Below are 15,723 nucleotides of genomic sequence, written 5' to 3'. Positions count from 1 at the left end.
TCAGCAGTTGGCCGTGGGCGGGTGGTGATGGTGTCAAAAGTGATTGATACAGTTCACATGGCAATAGGCCCATCAGTTTGTTTCACAGTCAGTTGCAAGTGAGATGGCGACTGTGGAGCACAAGGTTTTCTGCATTCTTGAGTTCGCGAAAAGTGAGTCGAAAATTTCAGTGCAGTAGGCATTTTGTACCAAATTTGGTATTCAACCACCAACTCGCAAAAGATTCCCATGGCTTCATTTTCCAACAGGATGCAGCTCTGCCCCACTGGCACCATAATGTATGAGGCTGTTTGAATGACTCCCTTCCTCAGCACTGAATTGGTTGTAGGGGACTTGAGGACCTGGCTCTGCACTTCTGGCCACCGAGATCTCCTGATCTCACACCCTGCGACTATTTCTTATGGGGTTATGTGAAGGAAGCTGTTTATGTCCCACCTCTACCACTCTGAAAGATCTGTGGAATCGGATCACTGCTGCCGTGCACTCAGCAACAACAGATACGCTTTCGCATGTGTGGGACGAGTTTGGCTACTGCGTCGATGTTTGCTGTGCAGCCAATGGTGGCCACATTGAATATTTATCACATTTCTAATTATTAAATAATTATTAAAAACTAATAAATTACAAATTATTAAAAATTATTAAATTTATTAAATCGATATTAAACAATATGAAAAAAACTTTGAAACTTCCTCTTTTCATTGGTATAAAGCTTGTTCATTTTGCATTTGTACTTGAATAAATACAAAGTTTCGAAAATAGGTCCATCATTTAGAATAACCCTGTACCATCCGACCCCCCCCCCCCCCCGGCCGCATACTGCGACCTGCGACTGGGGAATACAAACTTCTCACAACATAGTAACAATGGTAGCAGGGCACAGTGTCATCAGCCAGAGCCCAACATACTGGGGTACACTGTGATGGCATATTTACCTCCTGCCATCACCACATGCAGTTTCCATGTCCCATGGTTGTAAACAAACATTAATAGTAGAGTCCCTGTACCTACAAACTGTTTTTTTTCTGCTGTAACTGCCTCCATCTTCAGCAGAGTTGCTGTTCACACCCAGCCATCCTGTGTTCCCACTATCATAACAGGTCACAACTCTGACTTTCAGATGCACTGGACAGCATGTTTTGCAATGTCAGGGCACTGAATATGTCTTCTTGCTTACTGAATATGCTGTCTAGTGCCACCATACCCGGTTATCAAGCTAACTTGTGATACCCTCCATGAGACATTGTTCAGCTGAAATGATGCAGGAGCTGTTCATTGCACCAGTAGAGGCTGTGGTGCAACATTCCATACAATGATCTCATAGTAGTTCATTGGGTGTTTCCATAGAAGCAACTGGACTTAGATATTTGTCCTTCTCAAAAGATCCACAGTGACTCACTAAAACGAAACTACCTTATGCGTTGATTAACAATGGTTCCCCACTGGTATACTGTTAAAGTTCCATGAGCATACATTCTTAGAAAAGTCATCCAACATACTGCTTCCTCCTACTTTTATCTCTGCACACCATTCTTGACTGGAATGGAAAGGTGGAAAGTGATAGAAGTAAGCAAAGTACCCTCCACCACACACTGTAAGGAGGCTTACAGATTATGGTCATGGATATAGATTGATTTCAAAAACTAATTTTTCCCACTCCCACTTGTGCCTATCTTCTTATTTAATGCTTTTCATCTCAAAATGTAGTTTTCCTCTCTCACTTTCAGTAACATTAGTACGTATCTCTTAATTTCTTGCCCTGCCCCCTTCCCCCCCCCCCCCCCCTCTCTCTCTCTCTCTCTCTCTCTCTCTCTCTCTCTCTCTCATTTCCGGCCTCACCTTATTCTTTCTTTATTAGGCTTACGTGGTGCAGCCTGTTGCTTCTCTTCTGATGGCTGTATCTAAAACCATTAATAGTTTTCTTGTTCCTCTTTCGCATCTTCCTATCCTCATTTTGGCTTGTATCCCCCACAACATTTCTTCAATCTGATCTTCATTCTAACACTGCACTGCAGCTATCTCTTGCTGACCACCTGCACTGTAAGTATGCGTTATGCTCAACCATGTGACATCTAGATTCAAGCTGTTATTTTCATGTCCTCCTTCATACTAGAAACTATCCCAAGCATTCTCTTCTTTGTAACTAACACAAATCTCTTCTAAGTGACCTCATTGCATCTACCTCTCTCATTTATCACCCATTTAGTCCATCTGATTCAAATCTTTTCAAAATGTTTCCTCAATGTCTATCACACAGCCTGCAAGCCCTTTCCGTACTTGCTTGTGGCATCTACTGTTTTCCATCTTAGAAGATCAGTTTCTATAAATTCCTATATTATTTGTGTATTTTGTGGTAATCAGATCTACTCAGTAATTATGTTAGTCCTGCGACTAGTACTGCATTGCAAATACTTACTTGAAGTACTAGTAACTATTCATTTTTTGACATATCCACATTCTTCCAGTTATGGCTTCCATTGCACCTTGTACCTCTCAAACTCAGAGTGGACTTTAGTTTCTTCCAGAATTTTCCTTTTACTGTCTTTCCTCAAATGCAAATTTGTGCTTAGTAACAGCTTCTTTGCATCTCTCTCCTGATTTTTTTTTTTTTTCAAAAAATATTCCACTACTGGATCTTCCCTTTTTGTTCTTGAATTCCCTTCCTGTTTTTTTACTATCAAATGCCTCAAGAATTCTTTGCCTTCCTTTCTCTGCACTCTCCTTTATTCTTATCTAATTCTCTATTCTGCTTCCTCATCTTTTCTTAGTGTTCAATCTCTTTTGTTCTTTGTTTTGATTTTAGAAACATTTATAGATGTTATTTACGTATTTGTTGTTGACCATTTGCCTACCATAATGAACATCAAAATCAATCTATTACTTAGCAGCAGTTTCCTCTGAACTACATATTCTTGCAGCTACCAAGTGGAAAGTGCCACTGTAGTCTTGACACATCTACACCTATTCCCAGCCACATCCTCTTTGAATTGTGATCCATGGCTAGTTGCTAACCTAATTTTGCTTCTTCCAACTTACTGAAACATGTTCTCTCTCTCTCTCTCTCTCTCTCTCTCTCTCTCTCTCTCTCTCTCTCTCTCAGTCTAACACTTAAACTCATTAGAAGTTTTAACTATAAATGGATACAGGGACTCTCCCCCTCTAAAATTCACTGAAACACACACAATCTATAAAGAAGTCTCCAATGTCCTTCACAGCAGTGCACAGTAGATACAGGGTTTAGAATTGAAATATATTTAATTGAGTTTTGTGGACAATGAGTAACTCTGCTGTTCTTATCACTGCTAACATATGTCTTGTCATTCAAATACTACATTCCTAATTGAATTTCATTCTGTGCTTCAGTATATGGTCTCTTAGCTGAAGGTGATGTCCTTCGACTGGCCACAAGTGTGAACCAGTGGCACAGAGTGACTCAAAACTGAATAAATAGCAACAGTGGAATTCATCATTTTTTTTTTCACTCTACATTTAATTTTTATCTTTTTGTTGCTGTTGTTGTTGTGGTCTTCAGTCCTGAGACTGGTTTGATGCAGCTCTCCATGCTACTCTATCCTGTGCAAGATTCTTCATCTCCCAGTACCTATTGCAGCCTACATCCTTCTGAATCTGCTTAGTGTATTCATCTCTTGGTCTCCCTCGACGATTTTTACCCTCCATGCTGCCCTCCAGTACTAAATTGGTGATCCCTTGATGCCTCAGAACATGTCCTACCAACCGATCCCTTCTTCTAGTCAAGTTGTGCCACAAACTCCTCTTTTCCCCAATTCTGTTCAATACCTCCTCATTAGTTATGTGATCTACCCATCTAATCTTCAGCATTCTTCTGCAGCACCACATTTCGAAAGCTTCTATTCTCTTCTTGTCTAAACTATTTATCGTTCATGTTTCACTTCCATACATGGCTACAAATACTTTCAGAAACGATTTCCTGACACTTAAATCTATACTCGATGTTAACAAATTTCTCTTCTTCAGAAACGCTTTCCTCGCCATTGCCAGTCTACATTTTATATCCTCTCTACTTCAGCCACCACCAGTTATTTTGCCCCCCCAAATAGCAAAACTCCTTTACTACTTGAAGTGTCTCATTTCCTAATCTAATTCCCTCAGCATCACCTTACTTAATTCGCCTAAATTCCATTATCCTCGTTTTGCTTTTGTTGATGTTCATCTTATACCCTCCTTTCAAGACACTGCACATTCCGTTCAACTGCTCTTCCAAGTCCTTTGCTGTCTCTGACAGAATTACAATGTCATCGGCAAACCTCAAAGTTTTTATTTCTTCTCCATGGATTTTAATGCCTACTCCGAACTTTTCTTTTGTTTCCTTTACTGCTTGCTCAATATACAGATTGAACAGCATCGGAGATAGGCTACAACCCTGTCTCACTCCATTCCCAACCACTGCTTCCCTTTCATGTCCCTCAACTCTTATAACTGCCATCTGCTTTCTGTACAAATTGTAAATAGCCTTTCGCTCCCTGTATTTTATCCCTGCCACCTTCAGAATTTGAAAGAGAGTATTCCAGTCAACATTGTCAAAAGCTTTCTCTAAGTCTACAAATGCTAGAAACATAGGTTTGCCTTTCCTTAATCTTTCTTCTAAGATAAGTCTTAGGGTCAGTATTGCCTCACGTGTTCCAACATTTCTATGGAATCCAAACTGATCTTCCCCAAGGTCGGCTTCTACCAGTTTTTCCATTCATCTGTACAGAATTCGCATTAGTATTTTGCAGCTGTGACTTATTAAACTGATAGTTCAGTAATTTTCACATCTGTCAACACCTGCTTTCTTTGGGATTGGAAGTATTATATTCTTCTTGAAGTCTGAGGAAATTTCGCCTGTCTCATACATCTTGCTCACCAGATGGTAGAGTTTTGTCTCTCCCAAGGCTGTCAGTAGCTCTAATTGAATGCTGTCTACTCCCGGGGCCTTGTTTCGACTCAGGTCTTTCAGTGCTCTGTCAAACTCTTCACGCAGTATCATATCTCCCATTTCATCTTCATCTACCTCCTCTTCCATTTCCATAATATTGTCCTCAAGAACATCGCCCCTGTATAGACCCTCTATATACTCCTTCCACCTTTCTGCTTTCCCTTCTTTGCTTAGAACTGGGTTTCCATCTGAGCTCTTGATATTCATGCAAGTGGTTCTCTTTTCTCCAAAGGTCTCTTTAATTTTCCTTTAGGCAGTACCTATCTTACCCCTCGTGAGAAAAGCCTCTACATCCTTACATTTGTCCTCTAGCCATCACTGCTTAGTAATTTTGCACTTCCTTTTTGTTGCTAGATACTCAAATTTGTAATACTCTTTCAGTCTCTTTTCTTAACAATATCAATCAACATCAGGGCAAAGAACCTCTAAAGCAGTTGATGGAACATGTTGCATAGAATGTAAAGATAGCAGCTCCTATTCTCATAAAAGTGGCATTACTGAAATGTACCATCAACCAGGGTGATTCTGACCCCCGGAGATAATACAGACCTGCAGGTCAATTTCATCCTTTTTTCCATTTCTGGACTTCCTTGAGAATAAAAATTATCATATAATACAATGGAATTTGTTGATTTGAATTAACACATTTAAAATAAAATTTAAAACATACTGCAGTACAAAAAGAATTTTTAAGCCAGCCCTGCATATCTGCTTATAAATTCAATTGGGAAAAAGTTTCTTGATTCAGAAGAAAAGGTTAATACTATCATCATCAGATTCTTATATGTTCAAATTCAAATATTTTAATGAATCTGTCTGAGCCTGTTGACAATAGAAACAGTTCTAAAAATTAAAGATTCATATTTATTTGAAAAAGATTAATGTTGGACCCCTAACTTTTTTCCATCATGGGTAACATTCACTCCCTAAATATTTATCACCAAATTTACTGCCTAAATATGGCAGTAAACGAAAGTGTAACTTATAATAATTGTTTACAAATTAAGATTGGGGTAACAACAAATTTAAATAAATAGCCAGTCTTGGACAGTCTCTGTTGTTACAAGTGTTCCACATTTTGCAGAAGTTTTAGACTGAGATTCATGTTTCGTTTTAACTGTAAAGAACGGACACAGTAGACTATAACTTTATTAGACAGTGAAGTTAAAGAATAAATTGTCAGTCTGAATAGATAAAGCAATGCCATAACTAGATTAATAATTTGACAGGAATGCCTAGAACTTACCAAAAGTCTTCAAGTACAAGACAGTACCCAGATGTGGATAAGGAAATGCTGGAAGAAATGGCCTTGTTAATTAAAAAGAAGCTGTATGCTCTAAACTCCCAGATGGACAGGGTATGGAAGAGGAAAAGGAAGCTGTAACTGAATCTCTAGTTTCTTATTTAAAGTCTCTACATAAAAAGAAGAAACCAATAGCTCTTTCATATGAAAGAAAATTGATGTGAGCCCAGGTAAAGCTATTACAGCTGGTCATGCACTGAACATTGGTCCAATCTCATTAAAAGGTCATCCAATGAGATTGTGTGTGCACTACATAAAAAGTTCAAATTGTCTGCAGTTACAAACAGTACAAACTATCCTCAGGCTAGTTGCTCCAAGTCATCCTCCGCTAATGAAGAAATCTCAAAAGCCAAGAAAAATATCTTCCAAAAATGTGATAATTCTTTGTCAGAAGATAAGCTTGATGTAATGAAATTGCCAGAGACTCTGGGAACTGATGAAAGTGGTTTTCATCCTTCAGACAATCCTGTTGTTGAAGATTTTCTGCTCACTAAATGCGAGAGTCAATAGTTTTTTCCAAATGACTTTATTATGGTGAAAGTAGCTGGAGTAAAAGGGGAGAGGAAACTTTCCACTATGTTTGTATTATTCAAAAAGTTGCAACAAAAGAAAAAAGTAGTTGAAGTAATGGGGCTTCACTCCACTGAGTAAATGAAACCTACATTAGTTCCCAAAGAACATGATACATTCACTGTCCCATTATGCCATGTGACTGGCAGCTGCTTCCACCAAAGCTACAGGCAGATGGTCATAGAATTCTGAATAAATTTTCAAGGAGAATTTTAGTAAAAGAAGTTGAATGTTTTTTGTTAGTAAAAGTTTTTTTAGAACATTTCTCTCAGGACCATTTTGCATGTGTTTATACCAAACCAAATTATAGGGGTCCATGTAATCCCATGTCATGGTGTAATATTGCCCCTTTCAATTTTTTTTCTACAAAACTATGAAAAATATCACAAACACGGTGAACTATGGGTGTTTTTATAGAAATAATATACAATAAAAAAATCACCATGAATAGAAATTGATATATGCAAGAGAGATCCTACAAAAACTTAAAAAAAGGAGTTAATCTCACCCCCCAATGATGGTAGCAGGATACTGATGTGAATTGCTGACAGTGTAGTATGATTTCTTTGCAGGTGGAAGTATCAAAGCTTCAGTGGGTGACACTTATTGCTTCCATCTCTAACTCCGCACAGAAGATGAAGTCCTCAATATGTGTTGTTGATGGCAGTAGCAGGAGTGGACTGGTGATAAGCTGATACACTCAAGTGTACCATAGCTCTCACTGTGGAATGTGGTTTTGTCACCCTCTCCCCTGTGCTGTTGCAGTTGTCATTTTCAACTGGAAAATGGCGGTGACTGAACATGGTTTAAGTGATGTCATACTATCCCCATCAGTGTTTGCAATACCAGCATCATTATATCTAGGAGCTTGAGGAGATTGAAGAGCAATTCTACTGGAGTAACAGCCACAACTGCAGGCAGAATGCATGCTGCATTAAGTTAATGTTAGTTCTTTTACCAAGGGATGCACTTTTCTGCTTCTGGTTAGTTTAAATATGGACCTTTAGCCAGTAAATTTCTGTTGATGCCCCTGTAAAAAATATACCCCACGAGATCATGAATGCAGCACTACAGATTACCTATTGCAGTGGTTTTCCATAACCAACAAAAAATGTTGGATAAGTTTTCAACTGTTCCCCTGTATGATGGAGGGATTGAAGTACAGGAACATGACAAACTTAATTCAGTTTACAGAAGAATGTGTATTGTAACTGCAGAACTGGGAGTCATTGGCAGCTGCTCAGGGCTATTAGAATTCTATGTTAAAATGTGTAGAAAGAACTTGCTTTAGTTTTTCCTGACATCTGAACAACAAAGTAGAAGTATGGCATCTTCAACAACACTGAGGCACTTGCAATGCAAAAAGGATTTGATGATATCCGTGTGCATATAGCACCAAGAGTCTTGGGCAGACAGCCAAAATGAGAATAGCTGGTGTGGTGCCAAATGGAGAGAGGCACCGAATCACTATTCTTTCAATATCCCTGTTGATCACTGCTCAACAGTCATAACTATTTGCAAATTATTTAGCTTGTGGCATGCCATATCTCTATAATAGAAATTCCAAATTTGGCAGAAACCTCTACAATACGCTGTCATTCATTCAAATGATTTTTCTCTATATAGAACATTGACTGTAAATTTGGTAAAAACAAATGGTATGTCAAATTTAGTAAAATCAGTGTATATTATCTAACTCTTGGGTTTTGATTTACAGTTCTGAAATTCTAAGATACTGTAGACTCTAGAATTTAATGATGTGGTGCGGTCTTTGGCCAGTGCATCATAGATATTTGACTCACAATCCACTGTTAAATGGTTCTTTCAGAGCACATAGGTAGTGACGTCATGTTTACAAAAATTTCTGTTCTTTTTATTTGGGAGGATTGGGAGACACTTCATAATGAGGTTTCCTCAGAAGAAGATCTGTTAACTGTAGAAAATTATTGAAGTATTGCACGGTCCCAAGTGGACAAGAATTGAACAATCTTAATAATCAAAATGATTATTATACTAGAGTCAGCTGCTGGCTCTAGCTTTTTTATATGCTGGAAATATCTGTGAACAAAAACTGCCCCCAAGGACAGCTAGAGATGGAGTTGGGTCTGTGTCTTGATACAGTTTCTCTGTCTTACTGCATTCTGCTTTAGATATGTAAGGTTTTGTTAAAATGTTCATTGCGAGAACATTTTTGAACAATGTAACAGATGATTGAAGGAGTCTGAATGTCTATTATCTGCTTTCTGTTATATTGTCTGTGCTAAATGCTGCAAGGCAAGTTGATTTATTTATGTGCGTAGAACTATTTAGAGCAATTTAGTGAAATCGACTTTAGTGTGAGCAGCAATGATTAAACTTTATCGACAACAGTTTACCATGTAATTTTAGTGATTGACTTAAACTACGGTGCTAGCGAGCTCTGAAAGATAACTCTGAGAATGAAACTTTCATATGATTTCAATTTTAAACCAACCAAGAAACTCCTGATAACTCAAAGAAATGAATTCACTTGTATAAAACACCTTCAAACTTCTGATTACTTTACAAATGAATTAACGTGTTAAATATTTGATGTTAAGCATGTAAGTGAGAAAAGTTTAGAGAAGGTTTGAAACTGTGTTTAAAATTTGTTGGAAGTCACTAAATGCTCTCATTATCAAACACTGTATGAGTACAGTCTGGGTAATATGTGTCTTGTTGTAAGAAAAAACTATTTTTTGCGCATCACAATGTTTATGATGCCAAATCTCCTGAACTATATATAGTACAATTACATAATTTTGTAGGTGCAGTCTGTAGTAAATGTGGATACTGTCTACAAAATATGTTCAAATCGAGTTAGCAGCAAAGTAGTAGTAAATTAAGATGTAATGCCTGATGCTGAAGTTTTACTGCATGAACAACAAAAATATGATAAGCAATCAACTTTCTTCCTTTCATCATTTTGTGAGGATGTCAGTGAAAAAGACATGGGAGATGCTTGAAATTATGTGTGAAGTTTGCTAAATGCTCTCTTTCTCAAATACTGGATGAATATAGTCTCAGTAATTTGTGTTGTGAGGTATGCTGCCTCAAGACACATACAATTTCTAACTATAGTACTTGCCTTACTCTTTTTAACCTTCAACATAAGATTGTTCATGTTGATGAGTATAACAGCATTTTAAACTTTTAAATTCAGTCAATAATTATATGAAATACTGAATACCAAATTTTTGTCATCCTTGGATGCTGATCGACAGGCAATGTGCAACTGGGACATGGTGACAGTGCCCTGAGTTACTTGTTTAGTAATATAACTGACATTGTAAAGGACCTGGTCATCATGAATGTGAATTAATCATTTCCAGGATGTCATTAATGTTTAAAAAAAAGTAGTGTGTCAGGACATTCGGGAAAAGTGTTTTTTCTTTAAAGAACATACGTTACAGAGTTATTGTGATGGAGAAGTTGCACTTTCCAAGCAGGACACCTGACAGGAGTCTGCAATAGGAAGTTGTACAGAGACACTGTTTTCTCTAGTATTTTTCAGGTGTCATTACTAATTGTACATTCTCCCACTGTAGTATGTGAAGTAACAGCGAAGTAGTAGCTGGATGGTGGTAAGCTGATCAGCCACAGACAGAAAAAGGAGCTATGAATATCAGTAGGCCTGATATCAGGACTTAAGCCTACTGTACCCCACCTAGAGAAACACTCTTAATACATTGGTAAGTACTGCAACAGTGGATACTTTTAATTACAAGCAATGAAGGATGGTTCATGATGCAGCAACTTTCCTTATGTACTGTGAAGTTACAAATAACAGTATACGACATATACTTTAAAAGAATGGGTTGATAAAATTGTTCCAGCACACCCCTGAAGATTCAGTAAATGTTGTGGCTCGTTAAAGATAACAGAGGTCTTAGAGAGCCTGATGTATACAGTATTAATTGAGTACATTTTATCACTTTCAAAACCACTCACAATGGTGTCCAGTGTCCAGTTGAAGAGATGTACCACATAAAGGGTGTGTGTGTGTGTGTGTGTGTGTGTGTGTGTGTGTGTGTGTGTGTGTGTGTGTGTGTGTGTGTGTGTGTGTGTGTGTGAGGAGGGCGGGAGGGGGGGGGGGATGGGGGGAAGAGAAGAGCAAATCAGGAAAACATAGCTTAAACCACAAAATACAGTTTAATGAGACAAAAATTTTGGTTTATGAGGCAACTTATTGAGATTTGATTATAAAAATGAAGCTGAGATATAACTCCCTGCAACAATTTCAATACTGCTAGGGAAATAGGCCACAGAAATGAAGGTTGGGCTTAAACACTGACAGAAAATGATGAATAATGCTTGATGGATACAGAAAGTTTGAAAACCAGTATGATTTTATTCAGTCCTCCCATCATGAATCACTTTAAGTAACAGATGAAATAATATAATTACAAAAAATGGAAAATTAAAGGTACAAACCTGTGCAATGTCCAGGCATCTGACTCAGCTGTCCTTTCTGTGTAGTTCTCAGGTAAGAATCCAGTGCATCCTGTGGTGCAAAGAACATAAGAAATTTTACACAGTGGTCATTTTCACTGGGTGATACAGCAAATGATTACAGTGAAACTTTTCTGAACTATACAATAACACTGCAGTTACTGTGTAGGACTTCAATGAGTTGTTCCTCTTAGAGTTGGGAGCACAGACAAATGAGGGAAAGATAGGTGGGAGATACAGATGTGGGAGATAGAGAAGTGAGGGGTAGAGATGTGGGGAAAGAAATATGGTGGGGAGAAGAACAAGGGGTGACAGGCAAGTGGGCGAGAGAGAGAGAAGAGTGGGGGAAAAGAGTGGGGGGAAAAGAGTGGGGGAAAAGAGTGGGGGAAAGAGTGGGGGGGAAAGAGTGGGGGAAAGAGTGGGGGGAAAGAGTGGGGGAAAGAGTGGGGGGGAAAGAGTGGGGGGAAAGAGTGGGGGGGAAAGAGTGGGGGGGAAAGAGTGGGGGGGAAAGAGTGGGGGAAAGAGTGGGGGGAAAGAGTGGGGGGGGAAGAGTGGGGGGAAAGAGTGGGGGGAAAGAGTGGGGGGAAAGAGTGGGGGGAAAGAGTGGGGGGAAAAGAGTGGGGGAAAAGAGTGGGGGAAAAGAGTGGGGGAAAAGAGTGGGGGGAAAAGAGTGGGGGGAAAAGAGTGGGGGGAAAAGAGTGGGGGGAAAAGAGTGGGGGAAAAGAGTGGGGGAAAGAGTGGGGGGGAAATAGTGGGGGAAAAGAGGTGGGGGAAAAGAGGTGGGGGAAAAGAGGTGGGGGAAAGAGTGGGGGGAAAAGAGTTGGGGGGGAAGAGTTGGGGGGGAAGAGTTGGGGGGGGAAGAGTTGGGGGGAAAGAGTTGGGGGGAAAGAGTTGGGGGGAAAGAGTTGGGGGGAAAGAGTTGGGGGGAAGAGTTGGGGGGGAAAGAGTTGGGGGGAAAGAGTTGGGGGGAAAGAGTTGGGGGAAAGAGTTGGGGGGGAAAGAGTTGGGGGGGAAAGAGTTGGGGGAAAAGAGTGGGGAGAAAAGAGTGGGGGGAAAAGAGTGGGGGGAAAAGAGTGGGGGAAAAGAGTGGGGGAAAAGAGTGGGGGAAAAGAGTGGGGGGAAGAGTGGGGGGAAGAGTGGGGGGAAGAGTGGGGGGAAGAGTGGGGGAAGAGTGGGGGGAAGAGTGGGGGAAGAGTGGGGGAAGAGTGGGGGGAAGAGTGGGGGGGAAGAGTGGGGGGGAAGAGTGGGGGAAGAGTGGGGGGAAGAGTGGGGGGGAAGAGTGGGGGGAAGAGTGGGGGGGAAGAGTGGGGGGAAGAGTGGGGAAGAGTGGGGGGGAAGAGTGGGGGGGAAGAGTGGGGGGGAAGAGTGGGGGGGAAGAGTGGGGGGAAAGAGTGGGGGGAAAGAGTGGGGGGAAAGAGTGGGGGGAATGAGTGGGGGGAAAGAGTGGGGGGAATGAGTGGGGGAAAGAGTGGGGGGAAAGACTGGGGGGAGAGTGAAGGAGAAGAGTAGGGGGAAAAGATTGGGGGAGGATAAGAGAGGGGGAGGTGGAGAGGGGAGGGAGAAAGAGAGGGGGAGGAAGAGAGGTGGGAGGAAGAGAGGGGGAGGAAGAGAGGGGGGAGGAAGAGAGGGGGGAGGAAGAGAGGGGGGAGGAAGAGAGGGGGAGGAAGAGAGGGGGAGGAAGAGAGGGGGAGGAAGAGAGGGGGAGGAAGAGGGGGGGAGGAAGAGAGGGGAGGAAGAGAGAGGGGGAGGAAGAGAGAAGAGTGGGGGGAGAAGAGTGTGGGAGGAGGGGAGAAGAGAGAAGAGTTGGGGAGAAGAGAGAGTGGGGATGGAAGATAGTGGGGGTGGAAGAGAGAGGGGGAGGAAGAGAGAGGGGGAGGAAGAGAGAGGGGGAGGAAGAGAGAGGGGGAGGAAGAGAGAGGGGGAGGAAGAGAGAGGGGAGGAAGAGAGGGGGAGGAAGAGAGGGGGAGGAAGAGAGGGGGAGGAAGAGAGAGAGGGGGAGGAGACTGGGGGGGTAGAAGACTGGGGGGGTAGAAGACTGGGGGGGTAGAAGACTGGGTGGGGAGAAGACTGGGTGGGGAGAAGACTGGGTGGGGAGAAGACTTGGTGGGGAGAAGACTGGGTGGGGAGAAGACTGGGTGGGAGAAGACTGGGTGGGGAGAAGACTGGGTGGGGAGAAGACTGGGTGGGGAGAAGACTGGGTGGGGAGAAGACTGGGTGGGGAGAAGACTGGGTGGGGAGAAGACTGGGTGGGGAGAGGACTGGGTGGGGAGAGGACTGGTGGGGAGAAGACTGGGTGGGGAGAAGACTGGGTGGGAGAAGACTGGGTGGGGAGAAGACTGGGTGGGGAGAAGACTGGGTGGGGAGAAGACTGGGTGGGGAGAAGACTGGGTGGGGAGAAGACTGGGTGGGGAGAAGACTGGGTGGGGAGAAGACTGGGTGGGGAGAAGACTGGGTGGGGAGAAGACTGGGTGGGGAGAAGACTGGGTGGGGAGAAGACTGGGTGGGGAGAAGACTGGGTGGGGAGAAGACTGGGTGGGGAGAAGACTGGGTGGGGAGAAGACTGGGTGGGAGAAGACTGGGTGGGGAGAAGACTGGGTGGGGAGAAGACTGGGTGGGGAGAAGACTGGGTGGGGAGAAGACTGGGTGGGGAGAAGACTGGGTGGGGAGAAGACTGGGTGGGGAGAAGACTGGGTGGGGAGAAGAGTGGGGGGAGAAGAGTGGGGAGAGAGAGAGAGAGGGGTGGAGGGAGAGAGGGAGAGGGGTGGAGAGAGAGAGAGGGGGGGTGGAGAGAGAGAGAGGGGGGTGGAGAGAGAGAGAGAGGGGGGGTGGAGAGAAAGAGGGGTGGAGAGAAGAGCGGGAGAGAGAAGAGTACGGGAAAAGAAGAGTCGGGGGAAAAGTGTGTGGCGAAACAAGACTAGGGGAGAGAAGAGTGGGGGGAGGGGGGAGAAGACTGAGGGAGAAAAGACAGAGGGAAGAGAAGAAAGACATGCAAGGGAAGTGTGAGGTGCAACAAAAGAGGAGGGAGTGACAAAAGACGGGAATGCGAGGAGTAGGACAGGAACGGGAGCAGGAGGGGCGCGTGAGCAGGAGGGGCGCCGGAGCAGGAGGGTCACGGGAGCAACCAAATTAGAGACATATCCCCAGTTGCATTCAACACTCCCTATTAACTTGATAGTGGAGGCATTGCGCTATGGCATTGAGTTCATGGGGAAATGGGAGTGTTGGGGAGCCATCTTAATACATGACCAATCAATCATCAACCACAACTACAGGCGATTACTTGCAAATAGATAAATGGCTTACACATGTCGCTCAATGGCATCCCAGATCTTCTAAATGGGAATGAGGCCCACATCCATATTTCTATACACATAGCACAAACTATTGGTCAGTTACATTTTAATATAAACTATACCAACCTGTTACAATCTTGACACTGTGTCTTTAAATTCATTCAGTCTCGGCTATTTTGATTACTTGATGAGGACTCCAAACACTGAAGCAATTCTCTATATGAGTAACAGGATGAACTTGTTTCTTGTACAAGATTTTGTTCAAAATTGCATTACACATTTCCAAAATGCTTCTAAAAATATAAACTAGCCATTCACCCATGGTGAATGTTAATATCCTTTCATTTTAGTTCTTAGAATGTCTCCCACGTATTTCAGCAACGTGACACAGTTCAAAGATATAGCATTAATCTTGTAATCATTTATCATTGGGTTCTTCTTCTTTCCTATAGGAATTATCTTGCTACCACATATTACATCAATGAAAATTCTATCCAAAAAATTCTTCATTTCCTTAGAATCATCATTGTAGGCAACAGCATAGTCAACAAATGATTTGATACAATTACTGGCCCTACCTGATAAATTGTTTATGTATACCGAAAATGAGCATTTCTATTTTATGTATACTGAAAACATGAGCATTTCCTTAACATTTCCTTGCACACTCAAAGCTACTTTCATTTCTGATCAACAGTCACTGTCTGCCATAACACACTGATTTCCATTAGTATTTTGAGGATACTGCATATGACCTGAACTTGTTTATTAGACGATAATATAGTACTAGAGAGTAAAAAAGAAAAACAGGAATAACATTGCCCTGGGTGGAGCTTGTGCAATACACACGTCTGCCACTGGGCCATTGCCAGTTCAGCGCTGCCTGTGTTGTCTTCTTGGCTTGTCCTGTTGATCTACAGTGATTCCTTTTGCTAGGGCTGTTCTCTGTCTCTGTCTCTCTCTGTCTCTGTCTCTCTGTTTATGTGAACAATGTGCAGCTGTGAAATTTTGTTTTCTACTTGGTAAAAATGCTGCTCAAACAGTCTTAATATTGAAAACAGCTTACGAAGATGACACTATGGGAAAAACTCAAGTGTATAATTGGTTTGCTCAATTTAAAAATGGCAATG

General features: G+C 42.0%; 1 protein-coding gene across 3 annotated transcripts in view; it reads right to left on the bottom strand.

The window, feature by feature from the left end:
- The window catches only part of LOC126184280 (protein UBASH3A homolog), a 256,403-nt gene that overhangs the window by 114,595 nt on the left and 126,085 nt on the right, over positions 1 to 15,723 (bottom strand). For all 3 annotated transcript variants that reach the window (XM_049926659.1, XM_049926666.1, XM_049926674.1), the window contains one exon: positions 11,283 to 11,352. In XM_049926659.1, coding sequence (XP_049782616.1) covers positions 11,283 to 11,352 — 70 coding nt within the window. The remainder of the gene's footprint in view (positions 1 to 11,282; positions 11,353 to 15,723) is intronic.

The sequence above is a fragment of the Schistocerca cancellata genome, chromosome 1 (genome assembly GCF_023864275.1).
Source record: "Schistocerca cancellata isolate TAMUIC-IGC-003103 chromosome 1, iqSchCanc2.1, whole genome shotgun sequence".
Taxonomy (NCBI): Eukaryota; Metazoa; Arthropoda; class Insecta; order Orthoptera; family Acrididae; genus Schistocerca; species Schistocerca cancellata.
This window is presented reverse-complemented; position numbering and strand designations above follow the sequence as displayed.